We start from the raw sequence: 21,213 nt of genomic DNA, 5'->3' as shown, positions 1-21,213 counted from the left end.
GAAGTTTCTTACATGTGGTCGCCGTCGCCATCTTGGCCTCCCTCCTCTAGCGATATTAGATTAGATTATATTTGATTTGCTTTATTGTCATTGTGGATTGTACAATGAGATTGAAGCATCGCCATCAGTGCAAGGAAGGAACATCGTAATACAATAAAGTCAAACAAACAACCAAACAGTATGTACAAGTTAAAATTTGCACTTTCTTTCTTTTTAATCGAGTTTTATTCATATCTTGTAGCACTTTGAGGTTTCATTTAATGAAAAGTGCATTATAAATAAAATTTATTATTATAAGTGTGCAAATATAAACTGTAATGAAGAGAGCAAAATTGGGTACAAGAACTGTGTGTAAACATGTCAGACGTGCAAAAGCTAGTATGGATTTTATCTGTACATTTGGGAATTGAGGTTGGTTATTGCCTTTGGAAAAAAGCTGTTTTAGGCCGCCTTTACACTGCATTGTTCAAGTGACCCAATTCCCATTTTTCCTCTCATGTGGCACAGATCGGATATGATCGGTGAACGTGTCAGCAGGACAAAAGCGCATGGATTCCGTTTTTCTCAGATCGGATACAGGCCTCTCTCATGTGTGGAAATAAATCGGAAACGAATCGGATCCGTGCATTTGCGTGTGCCATGTAAGCAGACAAATCGGATATTCCCCAGTAAATGCGAGTCGTACGTCAGTGACGGCAACTCAGGACACCACCAACTGAGATCACATGACTTATTAAGGTGCCTTTGTGCTGATTTTGCTGTCAGCGTGTTGCCTTTCAGCCTCAGGCTTCAGACCGTAGTTGGAAACCGCTGTTATGTCCGGTCCGGACGCAAACGGTAACTAATGAAGCGGGACACCGTTGCTATGGAACCGTGTGTGTGTGTGTGTGTGTGTGTGTGTGTGTAAGGAAAGGAGAGGGGGGGGGTGTGAGTGCAGAGCAGGAGAGTGAAGGAGAACTGTAAATTAAAAATAAGGTGTCTCCCCCAAAAGTTTTGGAGTCTTTCTTAGAGAAAGACTTAGAGAATGACTTAGAGAAAAAGAGAAGTCATCGCGCAGGAAAGGTTCAACACTTGGATCAAACTGTTAGTACAGCACGTCTGCAAACACTTCCTCATTCAAAACTCAGAAAGAGCACATAAGCCGGCCGTCCTTTTTCCTCTCCCACGCATCCCCTCTCGTTCGCCTGCTTCATCCAGGAGCGCCCAAGGCAACGCCTCCTTCCGTCGCTGCATTGCCTCCATGACAACCGTAGTCACACAAGTCCGGAGGAGGTCCGCAGAAGGCGGAAATACTGCTACGTAGTCCTCAGAACGTCTACGTTTGATAGTTTCAGCATTGTATAGTGTAAATGAAAAAATCAGATACGGGTCACTTTTAAAAGATGATGTAAGCGGGTCGTCAAAAAAATCGCACATAGTCAGAAAATCGGATATGAGCATCAAGACCTGCAGTGTAAAGGCGGCCTAAGAGTCTGTTGGTTTTGCTTCTGATGCCTCTGTAGCGCCTCCCAGAGGGCATCAGGTGGAACAGGTCTGAGCCGGGGTGTGAACTGTCCTGATGATGTTATGAGCCCTAGTGATGCAGCGGGCGGAGTAGATGTCTGTCAGGGTCACTCATTGGTCACATCCATACACACACACACACACACACACACACCCACCCACACACACCCACCCACACACACACACCCACACACACACACCCACACACACACACACACACACACACACACACAGAGGGAGGAGTTCTGCTCTCACAGTCAGACAGCAGTTTGTCCAGCAGACACAGATGTTGGAGTTTCTCCATTTTCTTCTTTGGTGAGTCTTTGTGTTAAAGTTGTTTTCTGTTCTTATCATGAAGCTGTTGTGTTGATCTGTGAAGAAAAGAGCAGCAGACAAACACCTCAGGGATTCTTGAAAACATGAACTCTGAAAGTTTCCATGTATTCGTGCTGAGATTGTTCAGAGAAACTCTGATCCTTCTTCCAGAAACTCTGATCCACTTTGATCTGTGGATGTTGAATCAGGTTCTTCATGTGTTTTTTTTAAATCCAGCACATGAGGCTTCAGGGGCGCAAAAAGTGAGAATTCAGCAAATGTGTCGCATGGGGCGTTGGCCAGACCGAAGCTGGGAAAGTTATTTAGAGTTCGTATTTTTTTTATTTTCAAAGCTGTTTGTTAACATAGATTTGCATGAAATGATCGGTAACAGAAGCACATTGTAACCGATTGAGCACCGCAGCCGCTCCTCCCTCCCTCACTCAGGTCTTGTACAGAGAAGACATTCCAGCACGTCTCTCGCGGAGACGCACGCGCGTCTCACGCGCTGTTGATTATTGTCAGTTGAATCGTGTCGTCATCTGATGAGAGCGCGCTAAAGACAGAAAGGCCAAAGAAAAACAATGGCTCAAACAGAAAATGCCAGAGATGTAGAAGGAATGAAGAAAAGTTCCTGTAATGGCTGAGAGACAGCAGGAAGGTTCTAGCAGTGATAGAAACAGAGGTGGGAACATTCAGGCTAAAGCTGCCAGCAGTGGTGGTTCCACACTAACTTTTTTTTTTTCTAACTTGTTCTGTCCAACAGCTTAACAAACAGATTAGAGCTGAAGGCTTTTTGTGTTGGACAGGTTTTACTATCACAAAGAGAGGTTATATAGCTTTGAGAAACTAGAGTGTAGATTTGTATAAACCCCTTTTTGTCGTATTATTTTTTATTTATTTGTTACATTTAGTGTGTGTGGGGAGGGAGAGGGGAGAATGTGAGGGGAGGGGGGGGTGGAAGAGAGTAAAAGGAAGAGGTGAAAAGGTGGGGGATACAAGCACTGATTTGAATAAGTTATTATTTTAAGCTGTAACAATTATACCAGATCTGCCAGAAAGTAAATTGTTACATCAAAGTTGAAAATCTGACACTAAGATGAGTGAAAAAAAAAGAAAAAATCTGTCCATCAATACACTGTGGGTAAGGAGGAGGGATGAAGCAGACAGGGAGCAGTGTGGCAGTGTGCACGTGCACGTGGGGGTGGAGATACATGCATGCTGCCGACGTGAACCGTGTGTTCATAAGGGGAACCAGATCCTACCCAGCCAGACCAGCCAGACCAGGAGAGGGGAGGAGAGCCCCCCAGGCCAGGAGCCCCCCGAGCATCCGCACCCAGGCAGCCCGGGAGGAGAGGAGGAGGGGACCACCCACCCCACCGGCCAGGCACAGAGAGGGCCCCCCTACAGGGCCCCCCCCCAGTGCCCAGAGGCACAAGCGAACCCAGTGTCCGGCCCCCAGGCCACAAGACAGGAGCGCTTAGCCGTACCAGGCGGCAGCCATGGGGGCCACCGGGCGCCGGACACCGAGACAAAGGCCAGGGACGAAGCCAGGGCCCCCGGAACCCATGAGCCGGCCACCACCCGACCGGCGCCCCGTCCCCGCAAGCCAGCCCAGGCCCGCGACCTTAGCAACCCAGGGATCGCCACGGACCCACAGCCACAGCCACCCCCCTAAAACCCTACGCACTACAACCCCCCCCCCGCCATAATATCTGAGCCCCCCTCCCCAACCCTCTCAGTGCCCTCCCCTCTCTGTGATGGGGAGGGAAAGCCCCAGAGGGTCCCAGCGAGCCAGCCCCCAGGTCCGTCCTACCGCGACCGGCCCCCCAGCCGGCCGCGGTAGGCGCCCCCCCTCCCAGAGCGGCCAGGCAGCCAGAAACGACAAGCCAGCCGCAGTTGGAGACCAGAGCCTCGCAGCGCCGAGAGACAGCCAGCAAGGAAGGGTCCCGGCGCCAGAACGGAGGGGCAGGGGGTCCAGCCCCACCATTCATACCCTGACCTCCCTAAGGACTAGCACGCTACCCCCCCAGGCCCCCCCTCCCAAATAAATAAATAAATAAAATAATAATAATAAAATAAATAAATAATAGTAATAATAATAATAGTAATGATAATAATAATAATAGTAATGATAATAATAATAATTATAATAATAATAGTAATAGTAATAATAATAATAGTAAATAATAATGAAATAAACCCACCCAAGTGAAGCCCTTAACCCCCTGCTGTGAGTGCGGCGTCGACCCCCGGGGGGCCAGGCCACGCGCCAACTACCAGCCACGGGCGAAACACCGGCCATGGGCAGACGACCCCAGGCCCCAGAGCCCCAAGTTTGTTTTTTCTTTTCAGTTTTTCAGTGACTTTGAGGAGTTTTGTTCAGAAATTATGGACAATCAAAAATTAAAGGTGTATGTGTGTTTTGAGAAACAGTAAATCAGTGTCTGTTTTTTTTTAATAGTTTTTTGTCTATATTTGTAAATGTATAATGCTACATGACTGTAGCATTACATTCATTCCTCCTCCATTCCGTTTCATTCCTTTTGGGGTCACAGGCTGCTGGAGCCTATCCCTGCCACTTGCTGGTGAAGGCAGGGGACATCCTGGACAGCTCTCCAGCCTGTCGCAGGACCACAATCACCAATGGACACTTTAGAGCAGGGGTGTCAAACTCCATCCTCGAGGGGCCGACCTCCTGCTGGTTTTTCAGAAATTCTGTCTCATTTGCTGCTGATTACCTGGATCAGGTGTGTTTGGCCAATAAGGAGCTTCAATGGCAGGTTGGTTAGAAAACATGCAGGACACTGGCCCTTGAGGCCTGGAGTTTGACACCTGTGCTTTAGAGTGAGCAGTTTACCTATTAAGAGTGTTTTTGGATGGTGGGAGGAAGGCCTGGGAAAACCCACACATGCATGTCTAGCATGAGGTCAGGAGTTTTACTTTCCATGTTTAACCCACCTGAGACTACACACTCCTTGAGGTGTGAGACTGAGCATAAATACACAACAGTTATTACACAATATTTGTGGAACCTAGGTGTGATAAATTATACATTTTATATTGTGATATGATTTTACAAATAACAATAAACCTTTGATTAATAAATGACAGGTAGAGTTAAACTTTATTTCCAAGAGACTGTAGAATAAAACTAATGTTACAGTCAGCAGCTTTGCTCAGTCTGCCCTTTTCTCCTGTAGCCAAATATAAAAGGGAGCATTTTCCTAAAGAAAATTCTTAAAACATGATTGGACATATCCTAAAGGAGATTAATTGCATTTATTTACGTAGGTTCAAACACACAAACCAGTGGAAATTCACATTAGCCGCTTATAATGCATCCAGAAAGGATCCCCATTGCTCCATTGCCCACACGTATAAGTGCATCCAGGAATAAAAGTCGGCCGCACATACTTTCTCTGAGTCCGTGAGGCCAGAAAAAATGTATTAACTCCCTACTACATGCACATGGAAACTTGTAAAAGGCTTAAGAAGACAGCAATCACGGTATAAATTCCCTAATTCAATTCAATATTTTTTTTATATAGCGCAAATTCAAACTACAGTTGTCTCAATGGGCTTTGTACCGGTAATTGTAAAGTAAACATACAATCAAAAAGGGATAATGAAAACATCGAATGCATTGGGATAATACTAAACCAGGGGGTCACCAACCCTGTGCCCTTGGGCGCCCCTTCAGAAATAGCACTGCTCTTATTGCAAATCAATATATACGTGTGTGTGCGAGATACTGAGATTTACTATGGAAGCATTTCTGTTGCATAATTCAAAATAAAAGTCAAAACAAGAAATGGTTTTCATTTTCAAAATGAAGCTGCATTTTTTGACTCAAAATTAAAACAAAAAAAGAATCCACCAAAACGCTTTTTCTTTTTCTTCTTTAACACTGCTTATTCTGTCACTTAATTAAAATGATAATGAAAATGGGATTTGACATTTCATTTTCAAAAAGTTCTCTGGTAAATGTGTAGCAAAATTTATCTAGAAATGTTTAATTTGACAATTAAAATGGATTAACAGAAAATGCTTTTTCATTTTCTAAATGTAACTGCTTCAAATGACTCAAAATTAAAATGAAAAAGCAATATTTCAAAATGCTTTTTCATTTTATACTTCAAACCGCTTATTCTGTCTCATAATTAAAGTGAAAATGCAAAGAGGGGATTGCATTTGTGTTTTCACATCCACCCCGCAAAATTTGTAGCAATATCCCATCCCAGTCAGCATTTGCGGGGGGAAGGCGGGGCGATGACGTCAGTGCTCACTCGGTGTGACTACATGCTATGCGCGAGCCAAACATGTCTGATCAGTGCAGCCGGAGTCTTCGTGTTTGTGTAAAGTGAAGTGAAGGGTGCTTTGTAACATTCAATGCCCGGAGGACGCTTCAGACCTCAGTCCGTCTGTGTCTCCCTGGAGAACCAAGTCTCTGAGCAGAGGAGCAGCTTTTGAAGGTGGAAGTGCCGCTTCGGACAGTCCTGAGAAACCGTGCAATAATCTGAATTTGTGTTTCCAAACGTGTCCAGACAAAATAAAGGCTGAGGTTTTTCCCACATACTTACAGCCAAGATGCACATTGTGGCATTATGACTGCAGTGTGGAGTTTAAATGCATCAGAAGCTTAATGTTGATGTTGACACGGATTGTTAGCCAGATCCTAAACCCTTCCCCTGAATCTTGTGTTTTTTTATTTTAATCGATACAATAATTATGAATCTGGTTTTATTGGTCTGGACAAAGTATGATACTACCATAGAAGAAAATATTATGAAGTCTGTTGTAAACAAACAGAGCTCCGTTATAGAGCGACATTGTCTACTAAATGTGCTTTTATTATTGTTATGATTATTATTGAATGCATGTTTGCTTATAGTTTTTATAATCCCTGCGCCCAGTGCTTTATTATTGGCAGAACGGACCCGGAAACACAACATTTAGCCGTGCTAACAATATTTTCAGCCATAATGGCTGAATTTAAACTGGAATAACAAGCGGATTGTGGCAACATCTTTTTATAAAAATTACACAGAATATTGTCAGACACAATTTATGAGGGAAAATAACTTTAGGTTACAAAACGGAATGTGAAATTAAAATATGTAGAGCCCGAGCAGATCTCCACTCTATGTTGCTTGTCCAAGTGGGGCTACCGTAGTGTGACGTTTCCTTCAGTCAATAGGTCCCCGAACGGTAGTTCCAGGCCGAACGGTTATGGTACCTATGGTATGGAACACATTAATTATCGCGTGGGACCGAAATATTATTTTTTAGGTTCCCTTTATTTATTTATTTTACTCATAAAGTAAATATCATATCTCAGGCTCTGTATTATATAGATTTTTAAAATATGTTATATACAATTGAAAAAATTTAATGGAAATATTTGATATTGAACTCTCCTTTTTCTAAGTCAAATGTCATTCGACCATTTTTTTGTGGTCATTCAAGGTTTTCCTAACAGGCCAACTGGGTGACCGGCTCTGATCACGTGATGACTCCTGTTGTAAAGATGATAAACAGCATCCGCTCCAAAGCTAAACAACAAAGAATGTTCAAGATGCTAATGGATGAGCTGTCTGCAGATTATTGGTGACTTACTTTTACACACCAATATTAGATGGTTCAGCAGGGGACGGATTCTTCAGCGTTTTTTGTCACTTCTGGCTGAAATCAAGGAGTTCATGAAATCCAAGGGGAAGACACATCTCTGCTGGAGGACCCAGAGTGGATACTTCACCTTGCCCTTTTAACGGATTTGACTGGGAATCTGAACCATCTGAACCGGGAACTGCAAGGTAAAGATAAGACTGTGGCTCACATGATCAGTGCGGTAAACGCATTTAGAGCCAAGCTGAGCATTTTCTCCTCGCAGCTACAGAAGAAAAAAATGCTGCATTTTCCCTCTGTGCAGGCAGCATTAAATGACAATGTTTCTGCATCCGCAGCGTTGGATGAAGCTGTAAAAAAGTACTCCCAAGTCATAACAGGCTAGGACAGGAGTTTGAAGACAGGTTTTGTGACTTTGAGCAGCTTGAACCATGCGTGTCATTTGTTACAAATCCTTTCATGCAAGTAGACGTGACATCCACTGCTGAGCAGCTCAGTGCTTTGTTCACTTTGAACGCTGGTGAGGTACAGATGGAAATCCTAACATCACAGAATGACCTCCTCCTCAAAGCTCATCAGTCTGCAGCAAACTTTTGGTGCCTTGTGGACAAGGAGAAGTATAGTGGTGTGTGCACAGCAGCTATGAAAATAGCCTGCTCTTTTGGTTCAACCTATCTCTGTGAATCAGCCTTTTCCAACATGAACTTTATCAAGAACAAACACAGAACATGCCTGACTGATGCACAGTTGCAAGACTCACTGAGAATTGCAGTATCAAATTATTCACCAGATTATAATGCACTGGTGAGCAGCATGCAGTGCCAGACCTCTCACTAAACGAGCAGACGAATCACAGATACCATTTTCTGTTATTTACGTCAACAACATTTATCAAAAAATATTTCACAAAATGTTAAATGTTCAGAAAGAACGTGTTCAGTTTGTTGTCAGTTTGTTTCCTTGGCCTAAAAATGTTCCTTTATGATCAATTGCGGTGCATCCAGCAGGTGTTTATCCTGACTTTCAAATGCAAATAAACATAAATAAATGTTTGATGTCTAAACATGTTTTTGTGATTTTTATTGACATGTAAATCACTGATAATTGTGTAAAATAATTATTTATATAGTAATTATTTGTTACATAGTACATAACAATGTATGTATTATTGATTTGATTTTAGATATTATTGAATCACTTTACATAGTGTTATAAGTGAAATTAAAGAAGCAGTTGTTAGTATAACATTAGTTATCCATGCAGTTTTGTTATTTCGGAAGTTTTTAGTCGCGAAAAGGTTGGTGACCCCTGTTCTATGTTCATATGCTGTTGTAGTTCTCCATTATTAATATTATAATCTTCATTAAACTACAATTTCCATCAAATGTTGCTATGGTTATGAAATGAAAACGCTCCTAGAAACTCCCAGCATTGAAATCTCAACCCCGTCACCATGTTCAACCCCGTTATGCCTGTTTCACCCTGTAACACAACAAGTGTCAATTTATTTATAAAAGAAATGCTCACTCGGTAGCTGACTCCATGTTAAATAAATACAGTGATTTGATTGGTTAGAATCTGGACCAATCAGCAGCTGTTTGATAGCAGCTTTGTCACGTAAAACTGAAACTTAACTTAAGAGAACTTAAGAAAACTTAAGAAAACTTAAGTTATCTTTCAGAATGACTTATTTATTTCATGAAGAGCTTTTTCAGCAGAATGAGTCTGTCTGTCAATTCAATTCAATTCAATTCAATTTTATTTGTATAGCCCAAAATCACAACAACAATCGTCTTGAAGGCCTTCGAAGTAAAACATGAACTCAAAAGGATCATGAATACATAGAATTCAATAGAAAAATACTAAAATTTAACTAAACAGACTAAGCTATACTGGCATCCCTGCCCATAGACCCCCCCTTCGCGGTAAGGAAAAACTCCTAAAAAAAAACAGATTCTGGAAAAAATGAAGAAACCTCAGGGGTGCCCACATGAAGGAGGGATCCTCCCCCAGGACGGACAGGCGATTTACCAGAACTCTTAGAGAAGAATTAATGGTAACGCTTTCTTTCACAGTACAGTACTTGCAGTGTACCTAAGTGGTATGTACATGGTACTTATTGTGTAACTACTGGGTACTTTTAGGGTACTTACATGGTACTTTTTATGGAATTTACTGGGTACTTACAGTGTGTTTACATGGTACTTTCTATGGGACTTTACTGGGTACTTACATGGTACTTTTTGTGTCTACTCTGTACTTACATGGTACTTACCGTGTATTTATATGGTACTATTTGGTTCATACCTATGTGGTACATACTGGGTATTTATAATATTCTTACTGGGTATTTATATGTTGTGCAAAGGTGTCTTTTTATGGTACTTACCACATGTAAGAACAAGGTAAGTACAAATAAAGTACCTTGACCTTCAGGTATGCATTCGCTGCATGTTTCATGGTATTTACCATGAATTTACCACAGAAACTACCCCTTAAGTACACTGAAACTGTACTGTAAAAGAAAGTCAGCCCTATTTCCACTCAACTACATGGTACTTTCATTACTAAATACTGGGTATGTTCACTTGAATATTACTTGGTACTTACCCCTTAAGTACAATGAAACTGTACTGTAAAAGAAAGTCAGCCCTATAGGAAATAGGAAATAATGCAGGACTGATCCAGTGAAGTGAAACTAACACAGGATTGATGTGATCTCTTCTGCTAGTTCCTGCTAACAATCTAGCTGCTGCGTTCTGAACAAGCTGGAGACTTCTTAAGGAACTCTTAGGACACGCTGCTAACAAGGAGTTACAGTAATCCAGCCTCGACGTAACAAATGCATGGATGAGTTTTTCAGCATCACTCTTAGAAAGTATATTTCTGATCTTAGCAATATTCCGCAGGTGAAAAAAGGCAGTTCTACACGCCTGAGATATGTGAGCCTTAAATGATAAATCCTGGTCAAGTAAAACCCCAAGGTTTCTAACTGTGGAATTGGGGGCTATACTTATGCCATCCAGGGAGACTATCTGAGCAGACAGAGCATCTCTGAGGTTTTTATTTGAAGCTCTTTATGAAATAAATAAATCATTCTGAAAAACAGCAATGTGAAATAAAAACAAAGATAATTTAAAAAATATTGATTTTGGAAATGAGCTTAAAAAAATGACAGAATTATAATAATATTCACCACGATTAAAACAAATAATTTAAAATTCTGTTTTAAAATAGTGAACAGGTTTTGAAGCACAAGGAAATATATTTAATAATAAAATGGATAATTTAAAATCTGTGTGCAGTTTTTTTTTATATTTTTTTATATATTTATGAGAGTTTTATTGGTTGATTGTATATTTGCATTAGGTCATATTTATTTATTAATTATGAGCAGTATAGCACTCCATACCACACAGCCTGATCAGTCGGAAAATCAGCTTTGCTGAAAAAAAAAACCAAATGTTTTGGTACCAGAGTACAGAACTCAGAACCTCATCTGGTAACAACCAGGATTTCTGTCAGAGTTTTAGAAGACATGTTTCTTCTGCAGGTGAAGGTGGAAGGTGTGTGTGAGCTGATGTGGATCCAGTGAATCCAGCAGCATGGATCAGTGGGAGGAGCTACAGGAGGGAGCCCCTCCCTCTAAAAGCAGAGATGGTAACCATGACAACCAGAGCAAAGCTCAGAGGTGAGATGAACATCTCCAACTGTCCATGATCTTCTCCATGTCAGAGCTCAGGACTCACACCAGCAACCTTCATTCTTCACAGGAACCAACCTGGACCTGGATCTGGACCTGGATCCAGCTGTGGATCCTTCAGGAGTGACTGGTCAAAGGGTTTACCTCCAGACTTCAAGGACATCCATCCAGCAGTGGACCAGTGAGTGTTTGTCAGAGTTTTTGGAGGCTGGATTCTAGTTCAGATGATCAACAGTTTTCAGATGAAGGACTTGAGGTCTGGTTCAGTTCTGGATCTCTCTGATCAGACTCACTTGGAGCATCATGTGTGTGATGAGATCTTTTCAGTTGAGTCTTCTGAGAGTCTCTGAGAGACATCAGAGATGTTGGAGAAGAAAACATGTTGACTGCTGACTCTGACTGACAGCAGCTCCAGTCTAATGAGAAGAATCACTGCAGACTCCTAGGATTCAGATTTTCATGCTTTCCAAACATCACATTGTTCTAGTTTGAATTTCTCCATTTCTACATGGAGAATTGGAATCAGCTTTTCTAGAAAAAAGTCTGGATTGACTGACAGAAAATGCTGAAAGCTGGAAACTGTTGATCCAAACATGTCATGTTATTCCAGACTAAACAGCTCAGTCTGTGTTCATGTCAAAGTCCATCAGCTGTTCATGAAGAAGCAGATCCTCCAACACTCTGATGCTTTGGTGTTTGCAGAGGTCAACAGGTCACACAGAGAGTCCAGTCTGCAGCCTCCAGCTGTGGATCCATGAAGAGTGACCGGTCCAAAGGGAATGTCCCAGACTTCAGAACTGAACCAGGACCTTCAGACTCACAGTAAGAAGCAGTTTCTAGTGAACAGAGATCTGATGATGAATCTTTTTTCAAAGACAGTGTTTAGATTTAAGGATTCAATGAGTTTTTATTGCCATTGTCCGTGAACAAAACAATTTCACAGAATAGGAATTTTCTGCAGTGCCAATGTGCCATATAACAAACACAATGGTCAAAACAATGAATAAAAGTACAATAGTGTAAACAGTGCAAACTGTGGATGAAGAAGGTACAGATAGTGGACTGGTACCAGGACATATAAGTGAAAATTTTAAGGGGGGGGGGTTAAAAAGTGTTCATGAGTCTGGCTGCAGAGGGAAAGAAACACTTTTTATGTTGTGAGGTTCTGGTCCGGATGGACTTTAGCCTTTTGCCTGAAGGGAGTGGTTCAAGTAATCCATGTCCAGGGTGAGAAGATGGGATTTGGTTGTTGGAGAGCTCCAAATCCCAAACAGCCATCATATTTTCTGATTTGAACAAATGTTTGATTTGAAAAAGAAACAATTTAGTCTAATATTTATTATCATGAAGTTAATGTTATAATTGACCACAGAAAATCTAAAATATAATGATGTTAATGGTTGGTCTCCATTAAAATTATAACTTTTTCTTTGTATCACAAACTGAATCATTAAATTCTTCATTTTCTTCTGGTCTAAATGAGAATAAATAATCCAGTTGACTGTAACTCAGATTCATCTGTGAGTCAGAATAAATGTTGGAATCATTACTGTTTTTGTTTTGTTTTTGTTTTTTAACTTGTCCTGTCCAACAGCTGGGCAAACAGATGAGAACTGAGGGCCTCTTGTGTTGGACATATTTTACTTTAACAAGAGGGGTTATTAATCTTCAGACAAACCAAAGGTATGTCTGAATAAACCCCTTTTGTAATTGAGGCCAAACTTTATTAAATTCCATCATATTTGAAAATCTTTGGTGTTGGACCGGACGGAAAAGGAAAGGAGGGAAGAAGAGAGAGGGATGTTAGAGAGAGAGGGGGGATAGGAGGGTGATAAAAGGAGAGGGGTGGGGTAAAACCATGATGAAGCCTATAGCAACAACTTTACTGGATATTTATCATTACGGTGAGGTTCACGTGCAATACAAATCTCAAAGGGCGGAGCCTGTCTACATACACACAAATGTTACAAACACACCTGCTAGCCGCAAAAATGTCCACATGTCAACATGAACACAATACAGATATTGTTCACACACGCATACTCATGCCTTCAAACTAACTGTTGTGAAATATTTCATTCAATCACACAAACTATTAGTGTAAAGGTGAGCTAACACCTGTGCTCAGGTGAGTCTTTATGTTCTTCTAAATGGATGATGGAATGTGAAAAGAAGGAGGAATCATTACTGTTCTGAAAACAACAGCATTCATGATGCATTTATGATCTGAGATGATTCAAATCCAAAAGAACTCAAACACCATCATGAAAGAAACTGACTTCTAACTAAACAAGTGCTTTTCTATCAGGATCCATCAGAGACTCAGAACTGGATCTGGATCTGGACCCAGCTGTGTTTCCTTCAGGAGTGACCATTCAATGGGTCTTCCTATCAACTTTAAATCATCTTCTGGTGCAGAGAGGTGAGCTGTATGTAAATGTTCTTTCTCACAGACATTTCTGTCTTCATGTGTGCAGCATTGAGTGTTGGAACTTTTCCACAAACACAGAACAGATCTTGTAGATTCTATTGAGTGTGTCATGGTATTTGAGGCTTTGAGACAGACTCAGATGCTGGAACCCTGAAGGAACACAGGAGAGTTATAAGGTAAGTAATTTGATTTATTTTGTTCTTGTAGGTGATCTCCCAGAGGTGATGTCTTTGGCTCGAGACTGCAGGTAGGTGGCAGGAAGGCAAGGTGTGGCTGGAGGGCTTCTGCGGAGGCTGAGAGAGCATGAACGGCTGGTGAGGAGAGGGTGGATAGAACAGGCTGTTCCGGAGGGAATCCCAGGTAGCACTCGTGATGATTGAGTCCTGGAAGCGAGGCGTAGACAAATTACTAATCAGTATTAACCTTCTTGGCATAAACATGAGAGACCAGACAAGCACCATGGAGGAGCAACGAACTGGCGACGAAAACTGGCTGTGGATCTCCTTAAGAAGACAGCAGGGCTAATTAGGTGAGTGGCAACAGCTGGGAATCCTCCTGAGCAGAGCAGAGTGGCTGACGGGGTGAGTGGCAACAGCTGGGAATCCTCCAGAGCAGAGCAGAGAGGGGCGGGGCTGACAGAGGCACCATGACAATATTCCCACCCACCCACCGCCTCCTCAACGACCGTGACTGGGCGGTCCAGGACGCCGGTCCTGGTGGGCACGATAGAATTCCGAGATGAGGTAATGTGTAACGTGTAACCCCTGGGAAGTGAATTGCGGGCCCCGATCGGAAACTATGTCTCAGGGTATTCCATGGTGACGAAAAACTTGGTCTACTAGTATTTCAGCAGTCTGTGGCAGTGGGTAGTTGTCCGAGGGGAATGAAACAGGCGGCTTTGGAAAAACGGTCAATAATGGTGAAGATGACCGTGTGATCCTGAGACAGAGGTAATCCAGTGACGAAGTCGACCACTATATGGGACTATGGTCGGCTAGGAGTAGATAGGGGGTTCAGATGACCAGCAGGAGGTGAATTAAAGGTCTTGGAACGGGCGCAGGTAGTACAAGCAGCCACGTACTCACGAACGTCCCCTTTCATGGATGGCCAAAAAAATGTCTCTTAATTAAAGAGAGTGTCCTACGAATGCCCCCGTGACAGGCAATTCGTGAGGAGTGACCCCAAGTTATGATGTCTGACCTGAGTGATGTAGGCACGTAGAGAGTTCCAGGTGGACATGGAGGGTCATCAGGTTCCTCACCTTGGGCCTGCAGGACCTTAGATTTGATGTCCCAGGTGAGGTTCCATACAATACAAGTGGGGGAGAACAATGGTGGATTGAGAGTCAGAATCAGTGTGATTGTACTTTCTGGAGAGAGCATCCGGTTTTACATTACGGCTGCCAGGACGGTAAGTGATTATGAAGTCAAACCGGTCGAAAAACAGACACCAGCGGGCTTGGCCAGCATTGAGACGTTTGGCAGATCGTAGGTATGCCAAGTTTTTGTGGTCTGTCCATTTAATAAACGGATGTTCAGTCCCCTCTAGCCAGTGTCGCCACTCTTCCAAAGCCAGTTTTATTGCCAGTAATTCACGATTGCCCACATCGTAATTTTGTTCAGCGGGATTGAGTTTTAGGGAGAAGTATGCGCAGGGTTTGAGTTTCCCTGATGAGGCTTCTCTTTGAGACAGGACAGCCCCCACTCCTGAATAAGATGCATCCACCTCCACAATAAATTGTCTATGGACATCAGGTTGAATGAGTATGGGAGCGGAAACAAAGAGTTCTTAAAGCTTTTTGAAAGCAGTGTCGGAGTTAGGGTTCCAAGTATAAGGCTTGAGAACAGTAGTGAATTGGGTGAGAGGGGCGGCAATATAACTGTAATTGCGGATGAAGCGCCTATAGAAGCTTGCAAAACGAAGAAATTGTTGTACTTTCTTTCGTGAATCCGGCACCTCCCAGTTAGTGACTGCTGCTAATTTGGCCGGATCGGGTTGAATACTCCCAGCTTTGATGATGTATCCCAAAACGGGAATCGAGGATACATGGAATTCGCATTTTTTTCAAGAATAGCAGATTTTCGAGGAGTCTTTCAAGAACGAGGCGGACATGATGTTTATGTTGGGCGAGATCACAGGACTAAATAAGAATATTGTCTAGATAGACAAAAACGAAACGGTTAAGGAAATCTCGTAAGGCTTCGTTAACCACCCTTTGAAATACAGCTGGGGAATTAGTGAGCCCAAATGGCCGTTTACCAAGAAACCAGCACCGACACGAGATGAGGAGGGACGGATGTGGCCAAAAGCCAGTGCTTCGTCAATGTAATCTTCCATGGCCTTCTTTTCGGGACCGGAGAGATTGTACAATTTTCCCTTGGGTAGCGTGATGTCATTTATGAGATTTATGGCACAATCGTAGGGTCTGTGAGGTGGCAAGGCTGTTGACCTCCCAGACCAGCAGCTTTGATGGGCGAAACAAGGAGTTCAGTGGGAAGAGAAAACTGATTAACTAATCGCTGATCGATTAGGCATTGTTCAGCACCAGAGTCTATGAGAGCCTTGAATTCATGAATCTTAGCTTGGTGACAGATCTTGACAGGGGCGAAAAAGAAGTTATCACCATCAGGTCTAGTAGAATCCTTCGTTTTAAATGACGGTTGCATAGATATATCTTGTGACCAGGATTTCCGCAGCAAAAACACAGACCTTCATCTCTTCGTTTTCTCCTTTCCTCAGCGGAGAGTTTGGAATGTCCCACTTGCATAGGTTCCTCCGGGGTGTACTGGGTGACTTGTCGGTTTAGGTGGTCCTATTCAGCTTGGCGTTCACAAAGTCGAAGATCTGATCGATGGGCTGCAGGGACAAGTTCTTCAAAATAATTAGCTTCAGGCTGTGTACAAAGGTGATCTTTAATGCGGTCGTTGAGAGATTGGTAGAAGATGGCCTTGAGAGCGGGTTCGGGCCAACCCGCTTCAACTGCCAAAATACGAAATCAATGACGTGATCTGAAACAAGTCGATTGCGTTGCTTGAGGCTCAGCAATCGCTGTACTGCATCTTCCTGCTTATGTGGTTTATCAAATACTAAACGGAATTCTTCTATGAAGCGTCAAATGGTAAATGTGAAATGGGGTGAGCAGCTAGGAATGCTTGTGCCCATTGTAAGGCTTTGTTCCGCAGGGCGTAAATTATGAGCGTTATTTTGGTGCTTGCTGAAATATGAGTTGGCACTGCAGCAGGAAACCACCACAGGCTTCGACATCACCGTAGAATGGTTCCAGCTGTAGATGGAAGTTTTCTGATGTGAGAGGCGCTGAAGCATTTCCGGGTAAAAGGTGGGTCTCCGAGGCATTTCCGGGAGGAGGATGAGCCGTAGCAGCTGTGGATTTGGAAAAATGACCAGATAAAATATTTAGAGTTTGTGAAATACATTCCATACGACGGTAAAGGTCATATTGCGCTGAAGACATCTTAGTTATGGAATCCGCTTGCAGGTCGAGTTGAATTCCTTGCTGTGAGATGGAGTGACTGAGCTCTTCCGGGTCAGCAGGATCAGGAGTTTTGCCAGTTCGTTCTGTCATGGTATTCGAGGCTTTGAGACAGACCCAGATACTGGAACCCTGAAGGAACACAGGAGAGTTATAAGGTAAGTAATTTGATTTATTTTGTTCATGTAGGTGATCTGCCAGAGGTGATGTCTTCGGCTCGAGACTGCAGGTAGGTGGCAGGAAGGCGAGGCGTGGCTGGAGGGCTTCTGCGGAGGCTGAGAGAGCATGAACGGCTGGTGAGGAGAGGGTGGATAGAACAGGTGGTTCCGGAGGAAATCCCAGGTAGCACTCGTGATGACTGAGTCCTGGAAGCGAGGCGTAGACAAATTACTAATCAGGATTAACTTTCTTGGCATAAACATGATAGACCAGACAAGCACCATGGAGGAGCAACGAACTGGCAACGAATACTGGCTGTGGATCTCCTTAAGAAGGCAGCAGGGCTACTACACTTACTACACTGGACAGAGGATGTTCAAGATGGGTCTCAGTAACTCAGACATTTGCGAGCACTGTGATAATAATCTACCCGACAGCTACATGCACGCACTGTGGTTCTGCACTCCTGTCAGGGCTCTCTGGCAGCAGGTATGTGCCGATTTATCAGTCTGGCTTAAGGTTTCAATCACTGCCTCACCGTCACTTTGTGTGCTTGGTGACATGAGTGCCATCGATATAGAAGAAGGATTAGCATCTATCATTTTCATAACTCTTTGTATTGCCAAAAAAACTATTTTAGTAAATTGGAAAAACAAGAAAAATATAAACATAAGTCAACACAGAAATCTGCTGTTTGATCATATCAGCTTGGAAAAAATGTCAGCCCAAAGCTCAAGTAACTTTGAAAGAATTCAGTCTCTCTGGTCTCCTGTGGTTGACTCCATGACTTAGGGGGTGGAGGGCTTGGTCGTCGCTGCTCCTTGCCCTTCTGCCGTGGTTTGGGGTGGGGGTCGGGGCTTCCGGTGCCTGGCGGGGGCGGTGGGGGGCTCCGTTGGTCGGGGGGTCGGGTCCGGTGCCTGGGTGGGGCGGGCTGGGGCGCTGCGTGGTCCTCTGGGCTTGGGTGTGGGGGTGCGTGGTGGGGGGGTGGGGTGGTGGTCTGGCTTGGCTTGGGAGGGTGGTCCCTTTGCCTGTGCTGGGGGGGGTTGGCGGGGGGCCCTGCTCGGGTGGGGGGGGCCCAGCGGCGCCGGATGGGCTGCCCATCTGCACCTGGGGCTGGGATCGGCCCTTCCCTGGCTCTGGGACGGGACGGGACAACCCTCTCGGGGCCCCCGGTCGCTCTGGGTGTCACCCGCTTCGGCTGCGGGGTCTGGGGTGGGGTGGGGTGGGGGGCTTGTCGGCCCTGTCCTGTGGGGGGGCGTTCTGGGGGGGAGGGGGGGCCCATTATTAGTACGGGTCGGGGGGGCTAGCGGGTCGGGGTCTCCGCTGAGGCAATCAGTGGTTGCCTCGGCCGGTTGGCCTCCTCGGTCCCGTCGAGGCCTGACCAGAGCTCTTCTAGGGCCGGCGTCTGGGGGTGGGGGCCTGGGCTTGCTCCGGGGGGGGGCGACGCTTTCTGGCTCCTCTCTCTCTGTGTGGGGTGGGTGGTGCCGGGCCTGGGGTGTCGGCGCCTCCGGGGGTGGGCCCCTGGGCTGGGTGGCCCTGGCCCCTTTGCTGGGGGTGGGCTGGGGGACGGCTGTTTGACCACCGGGGGACAGTCTACCAGCTGTCCCCAACTTACCCCCTTCCTTATATAACCTCATATTAGGGTGAGGGGGTGGGGGGTTTAGCCTGCGATGCGCCTTGGGGGGGGGCTACTTGGGAGTGGCCCCCCTCCTATGGTTGCCGTATGGAGTGGGCCCCCCCTCTTTCGGTTTTATTTGCACCCTAGACACGTAGGGTCCTTGGTAGGGGGGGTGCTTGGACATCACTGCAAGCAAGCAGCAGATGTCCTCCTAGCACCCTACCCGCCAATTTTAACCGCACCTTAGACATTTAGGGCCCCTTGGTGTGGAGGGTGAGGGGACATCACTGTGAGTAATCAGGAGATGTCCCCTTAGTGCCCTACTCACCAATTTTAACTGCACCCCCCTTAGTACACACACCCCTCCCCCTTCAATATATACATTCAAACATAAACACACACACATGCACACAAACACCCTCTCAAACACCCATACACGCACACACATTTTACAAGGAAGGTGGGACCTGGGTCCATCTGTCCCCTACCCCGTCCCTGGTGGGGGGTGCGGGCCTCTTGGCGATGGCGGCCGTGTCCCTTGGGTGCCGGCTCCCTGGGCCCGGCGGTGCTCTCTCCGCGCGGTGGGGGGGTTCATATTACACCTGAGCCGGGGGTGTTCGTGTCCCTGGGGGGTGGGTCCTGGTCCTTGCCCGTGGGCGCTGGGCCCCGCCAAACTTCCAACATGGCCGAGCCTGGTCGGGCCATATTTATAACATCCCTTATGGGCCGCCCTTTTTTCCCCGGGGTTCCCCCCTCCTGGGCGGGGGCGGCGGGCCCCTGCCTTGCTCCTACCTGGACCAACCGTGGGCCGGGTGGGTGGCTGCCTGGAGTGCGGAGCGGGTCTCCCTTGGGGGGTCCTGGCTCGTACCTGGGGTGGGGGCGGGGGGATGCCCGGAACTCCTGGGTGGTGGTGGGGTGCTCGTCTGGGGCTGTGGGCGTCCCTCTCCGGTGGGGCCCTGCGTTGGGCTCTTCCGGCACGGCGGGGGGCTGCTTTCCTGGCTGGGCTGGGGCGGCGCTCTCTTTCCCTCTGCGCCTCCCTGCTCTCTGGCTCTGGGGGCCTCGCGGCGGTCCTGCTGGCCCTGGCCTGGGTGGCGGTCTTGGTCGCCCGGGGGGCGGTTGTTCCCTGCCTGTTCCCGTGTGGCGCTGGGGGAATTCCGGCTGCCGCTGCTGCTGCGGCGGGGGTATGGGTGTGGGGGTGGCTGGGCGCTCCTCCTCCTTCTTTTCACATTCCACCATCCATTTTAGAAGAACATAAACACTCACCTGAGCACAGGTGTTAGCTCACCTTTGCACTAATAGTTTGCATGATTGAATGAATGAAAGATTTCACACTAGTTGGTTTAAAGGCATAGGTATGCGTTCGTGAACACTATCTGTTTTGTGTGCATGTTGACATGTGGACATTTCTGCGGCTAGCAGGTGTGTTGATAATATTTGAGTGTGTGTGAACAGGCCCCGCCCTTTTTGTACTACATTTGAACCGTACCGTAACGATAAACAACCAGTAAACCTGTCTGCTCTATGCTGCTTCATGGTCTTACCCCCCTTCCCCTCCTATTATCACCCTCCTACCCCCCCCTCTCTCTAACGTCCCTCTCTCTTGTTCCCCTCTTTCCTTTTCCGTCCGGTCCAACACCAAAGATTTTCAAACATGATTGAAATTAATAAAGTTTGGCCTCAATTCCAAAAGGGGTTTATTCAGACATACCTTTGGTTTGTCTGAAGATGAATAACCCCTCTTGTTAGAATAAAATATGTCCAACACAAGAGGCCCTCAGCTCTCATCTGTTTGCCTAGCTGTTGGACAGGACAAGTTTAAAAAAAAAAAAAAAAAAAAAAAAAAAAAAAAAGAAGGCAGCAGGGCTAATTAGGTGAGTGGCAACAGCTGGGAATCCTCCAGAGCAGAGCAGAGAGGGGTGGGGTTGACAGAGGCACCATGACAGAGTGTTTGCAGGACACCAGTGGGTCCAGTAGGATCTGATTGTTGCTGATTGTCCACAGACTGGACCAGCAGAGCAGAGAGACTCCCAGTGGTCCGTCTGTCCAGCAGCATCAAACACAGCTGGACTCCATCTTTCTGGTCTGTACATGAACAACAACTACTTTCCCATCATTCTGTCCACAGTCGTCTCCATGCTGCACTTTGGACACCAGTGGACTGTCAGTGTGTCCAACATGGAGCTGATGTTTGGCTCCATGACTTCACTCTGATTGGCTCATTCATTTGGAATTCTGTTGCAGCTGCTGGAGGACAACATTGTCACTTTTGTCAAGAAGGAGCTGAAGAAGATCCAGAAGCTTCTGAGTCACAGGGAGGATGAGGAGGAGCTGGAGGCTGAAGATGAAGAACAGCGGAGCATCAGAGC

At 45.5% G+C, this 21,213-nt stretch overlaps 1 protein-coding gene across 3 annotated transcripts; it reads left to right on the top strand.

Annotated features, from left to right (window-relative positions):
- Nucleotides 1–918: 918 nt before the first annotated feature.
- LOC144989378 (uncharacterized) lies at nt 919–21,196 on the top strand. 3 transcript variants are annotated; one of them, XM_078941752.1, is made up of 6 exons: nt 919–1,818; nt 11,000–11,137; nt 11,220–11,330; nt 11,852–11,971; nt 13,458–13,571; nt 21,089–21,196. In XM_078941752.1, the coding sequence occupies exons 2-6, from the start codon at nt 11,052–11,054 to the stop codon at nt 21,129–21,131; spliced, it is 474 nt and encodes a 157-aa protein (XP_078797878.1). In that variant the 5' UTR covers nt 919–1,818; nt 11,000–11,051; the 3' UTR covers nt 21,132–21,196. The 3 variants fall into 3 exon arrangements, with proteins under 3 accessions (XP_078797878.1, XP_078797876.1, XP_078797880.1); XM_078941750.1 differs by having other exon boundaries at nt 920–1,818; nt 20,849–21,196; XM_078941754.1 differs by lacking the exon at nt 21,089–21,196 and adding an exon at nt 13,788–18,054 and having other exon boundaries at nt 920–1,818.
- Nucleotides 21,197–21,213: the final 17 nt, after the last annotated feature.

Source organism: Oryzias latipes, chromosome 2 (genome assembly GCF_053564925.1).
Source record: "Oryzias latipes strain Hd-rR chromosome 2, Olatipes_Hd-rR_3.1".
Lineage (NCBI taxonomy): Eukaryota > Metazoa > Chordata > Actinopteri > Beloniformes > Adrianichthyidae > Oryzias > Oryzias latipes.
This window is presented reverse-complemented; position numbering and strand designations above follow the sequence as displayed.

Excerpts from the sequence above, each read along its gene's own strand:
- LOC144989378 (XM_078941750.1), top strand. The coding sequence starts at position 11,052 with ATGGATCAGTGGGAGGAGCTACAGGAGGGAGCCCCTCCCTCTAAAAGC. Across the intron at positions 11,972-13,457 it reads CCAGGACCTTCAGACTCACA|GATCCATCAGAGACTCAGAA; the intron begins GTAAGAAGCAGT and ends CTTTTCTATCAG. Across the intron at positions 13,572-20,848 it reads TCATCTTCTGGTGCAGAGAG|ACTGGACCAGCAGAGCAGAG; the intron begins GTGAGCTGTATG and ends GATTGTCCACAG.